The following is a 4,183-nucleotide window of genomic DNA, read 5'->3' on the forward strand; positions in this document are numbered from 1 at the left end:
TCGACTCAGGCTGACACTGACAGGAGTAGTCTTTGCATTCAGGTAAGTAACATGGTTTTGAAATTCATATTTGACCATCTAGACTGACGTATCCTTCTTATCATTTATCATTAGCTAGTTCCAAGCCAAATATTCTGTAAGGGATTTCCTCCTCTTCTTCCGAAGAGGAGAGGCGAAAAGGATCAGAGGACCAATATGCGGCGTGGTAAGTGTCCATGGTTCTTTTAATACGTAAATGTACACATGAACAACTGAATACAAAAACAAGAAATGTGAAAACCCCAAAGGCGTGGTAAATGTACACATGAACAACTGAATACAAAAACAAGAAATGTGAAAACCCCAAACAGTCCTATCTTGTGCCACAAAGACAGGAACAATCACCCACAAACACACAGTGAAACCCAGGCTACCTAAGTATGATTCTCAATCAGAGACAACTAATGACACCTGCCTCTGATTGAGAACCATACTAGGCCGAAACATAGAAATACCCAAATCATAGAAAAACAAACATAGACTGCCCAACCCAACTCACGCCCTGACCATACTAAATAAAGACAAAACAAAGGAAATAAAGGTCAGAATGTGACATATTCATTATTAGCTTGCAATCAATCGTTACAGCCTGTTTTTTTTAAACCAAGCCAGGCTTGGTACCATTCTCAAAGCGTAACTACAATTAGCTAGCTAGATAATCATTTTAGTTCAGTTTGACAGAATGGACATACAAAGGTAGGTCCTTGAAGCAGCTAAATTCCTATTTTTTTATCACCACAGTTGAATAAACCAATAAACATTTGACAATTCGACACCAAATGTTTTGTAATGTTACTCTAACAAATAGCTCACGTTAGCTACAAGGTTAACTTAGCTAGCTACAGCAGTTAGCTAATGTTACCTAGCTAGCTAGCTAATAGCTAGCTAATAGCTAACATTAGCGAGCATGGCCATCTATAGTAGCTAGCTAACGTTAACATTCGCAAACTAGAATCACAGATAGAACAATGAGGGTTAGTTATACAAATATTAGCTAGAATACTCAAACCAAATTCAGGGTATAGTCTAGTTAAAGTCAGTCATTCATTCTATACACCACCTTGGCCCACGTGAGTGTTGCTTCTTTGGCTAGATAGATGGTTGTTTAGCTAGATGGCTGGATAGCTAGTAACGTTAGCTAGATGGCTACCAAAGCCACACGTCTAAGCTAGCTAAATAGATAACCTAAACCTGAATTCGGTCTGAGAATTTAGTCATGGATGTGTGCCTGCGTAGCTATGATATCGTTAACTGTGTCAGCTGTCGTTACTTTTATTAGGCGTGTGTGCCTTGTACTAGTTATGGAATCTAGAATGCAGCGAAGCCAAGGAGAGAGCAGGGAATACACAGGGATTTTATGGATTTTATGTATTCAGAATGCCATAGTGACTCAAACATAATCATGAGATGAATGAGCCGTAAATTATATGGGATGTTTCTATAGAGTGTAGAGAAAAACAAAACATTGTTATGTCAGGTATGAATGCCATTACTCCTTACTACCCCAAACCATTATGAATAAAACAACTCTACCAGCACTGGGTAATGTGACAGACCCAGCCTACAGAGAGGGGGAAAACCTCACTGTTGGTGGTGGGCCAGTTTAGATCATGGAGAGAGGGTGAAGGATTCACACACTGAGTCACAGACACAGGCCAAGTCCCCAATTCCCCTCTCTGATGTGTCATTGACGTAAACTTCCACTTCAACAAACGGACAAACACTATTCTCTCTGACAACCTCAGTACCCCTGGCACACAGAACAGAAAACATCATGACCACTAAGCACAGCCTGATCTGATGGTACCAAACCCAGACTCTCACAGGCTAATAGATGATGTTACAGGCCAGGGGTCAGGGTTCAGAGTGTGCTGCTGAATCAGGAGGGTAGGACCTGGACATAGTCTGATGCATCCACAACTAGATGTGAGAGAGAGAGTGAGAGGACACAAGTGAGAAGGTTATAAAGGATAGTGAACTGTCTGGACGGTATGTCTGAGCAGCTCTGATGAAGAACTCAGAACACTGAGAGATGGAACGAAACTAACAGATGGACAGACAAACTGTGTGTGTGTCAATGTGTGTTACCTACTCTCATAATCAGGCACCTCTTTGATGATATTGGGGTCAGGGAGTTGAAGCAGAGTCTTTCTCTTGACTAAGTGGCACAGGTGCTGGACCAATCCCTGCCCTCGACACTTATAATGGTGGACCAGCTCCTCTAATGTCTTAAAGAACTTCTCCTCTACACCAGGTGTTGTCTACACACAAACACAGGCCATCAGAAACACACACACAGGACATCAAAAACACAAACACAGACCATCAGAAACACACACACAGGACATCAAAAAGACACACACACAGACCATCAGAAACACACAGACACACACACACAGACCATCAGAAACACACAGACACACACACACAGACCATCAGAAACACACAGACACACACACACAGACCATCAGAAACACACAGACACACACACACAGACCATCAGAAACACACAGACACACACACACAGACCATCAGAAACACACAGACACACACACAGACCATCAGAAACACACAGACACACACACACAGACCATCAGAAACACACAGACACACACACACAGACCATCAGAAACGATCAAATTGTATTTGTCACATGCGCTGAATACAACAGGTGTAGACCTTCTCGTGAAATGCTTACTTATAAGCCCTTATCCAACAGTAAATAGAAATAGACACACAGGGTGTACCTGCAGGGTGTAGTTTCCAGTGTTGTTCTGGAGAATCCTGTAGGTATACACCACCTTCTGTCTACTGCAGAAACACAACACATACAGAAGAGGAGGACAGAGAGGGAACTGAATAACTTCTAATTCACTTTTATTTCCTGAGAGGGAACTTCATGTATGGTGATGGGGTGATACAAGCATAGCCGTGGGAAGTCGTGGGTGTTGAGGGTGCTGAGCACCTTTTGATAAATCACAAAATAATAATTAATATATATATATATTTTTATACATTTAGTTTTTCCCCACCAAATTAGTGCACTAGCCCTGTATTACTCCTGTATGAGTCATCAGCAGAGCGGGGAGAATTTCCCCCCACCACCCCAGTTCTTGACTTGAGCAGGAGCTCACTGGAGCTGAATACCAGAACCTCACATGATCTACTGCTTGAGCTCCTGTTCCTCTTATAGAATATTAGCTCAAAAGTATTGTAGAGCTCCTGCACCCAAAGAAAACAGTACCGCCATCCAACATGAGTACTGGAACCTATTTCAGTCCAAGTCAAGCATTGGTTCTGACTAGTGTTCCCTAAAGCACCAAACCACCCCACAATATTAAAAGCTAGGATGAATTCTAGAAAGCATTTATAAAATGGATTGGTGGACATTCAACTTCCTACATTTCCAAAAAAAAGAACAAAGAGTGTGGCACTTACTAGACACACAGACACATGGCTGCTTGGATGGTTTTGCTGTCTCTGATGAGGTAAGCTCCGTTCTTCCCGTTCTTCGCCAGTAGATCCTCACACTCCGATTTACTGATGGCCCCGTGGTACACCGCTAGAGCCAACACCATGGTAACTACCCCACCGGGGGTCAACAGGAGGTCAACACCCTGCTTCTTCACTCCTTTCTTCTTGTTGTAGGATGCTTCTCCTCGTCCTTTCTTCTCTTTCCCTCCTCCCACCTGTCCTTTCCTCTCCCTGTGTTCTCTCTCCTCTTTAATACCTCTCCACCTGCCCTCTCCTCTCCCTGTGTTCTCTCTCCTCTTTAATACCTCCCCACCTGCCCTCTCCTCTCCCTGTGTTCTCACTCTCCTCAACCTCAGAGAGAGGATAGCATTGGTACAGTTACTCTCTGATAGATGATCCCTGCGATCAATCAATCAACCAATCCCTCCATTATCTGCATTGAGAGCAGAGACCGACACATAGACAGAGAGCCCACTGCAGCAGTGAGGTGAGCAGACATACAGGCAGAATGTAAATATATTCAAAGGTGAAATGTCTCAAAGACACCTCTCCGGCCACAAGATTACAGGAAATGTGTGTGTGTGTGTGTGTGTGTGAGTGTGTGTGTGTGTGTGTGTGTGTGTGTGTGTGTGTGTGTGTGTGTGTGTGTGTGTGTGTGTGTGTGTGTGTG

At 43.3% G+C, this 4,183-nt stretch overlaps 1 protein-coding gene across 1 annotated transcript; it reads right to left on the reverse strand.

The window, feature by feature from the left end:
* Positions 1-206: 206 nt before the first annotated feature.
* LOC135518520 (SH2 domain-containing protein 1B2-like) lies at positions 207-3,631 on the reverse strand. The gene is made up of 4 exons (XM_064943692.1): positions 3,478-3,631; positions 2,787-2,850; positions 2,132-2,300; positions 207-1,959 (listed from the first exon to the last, which is right to left on the reverse strand). The coding sequence occupies exons 1-4, from the start codon at positions 3,615-3,617 to the stop codon at positions 1,919-1,921; spliced, it is 414 nt and encodes a 137-aa protein (XP_064799764.1). The 5' UTR covers positions 3,618-3,631; the 3' UTR covers positions 207-1,918.
* Between the last annotated feature and the right edge of the window lie 552 nt (positions 3,632-4,183).

The sequence above is a fragment of the Oncorhynchus masou genome, chromosome 28 (assembly GCF_036934945.1).
Source record: "Oncorhynchus masou masou isolate Uvic2021 chromosome 28, UVic_Omas_1.1, whole genome shotgun sequence".
Lineage (NCBI taxonomy): Eukaryota > Metazoa > Chordata > Actinopteri > Salmoniformes > Salmonidae > Oncorhynchus > Oncorhynchus masou.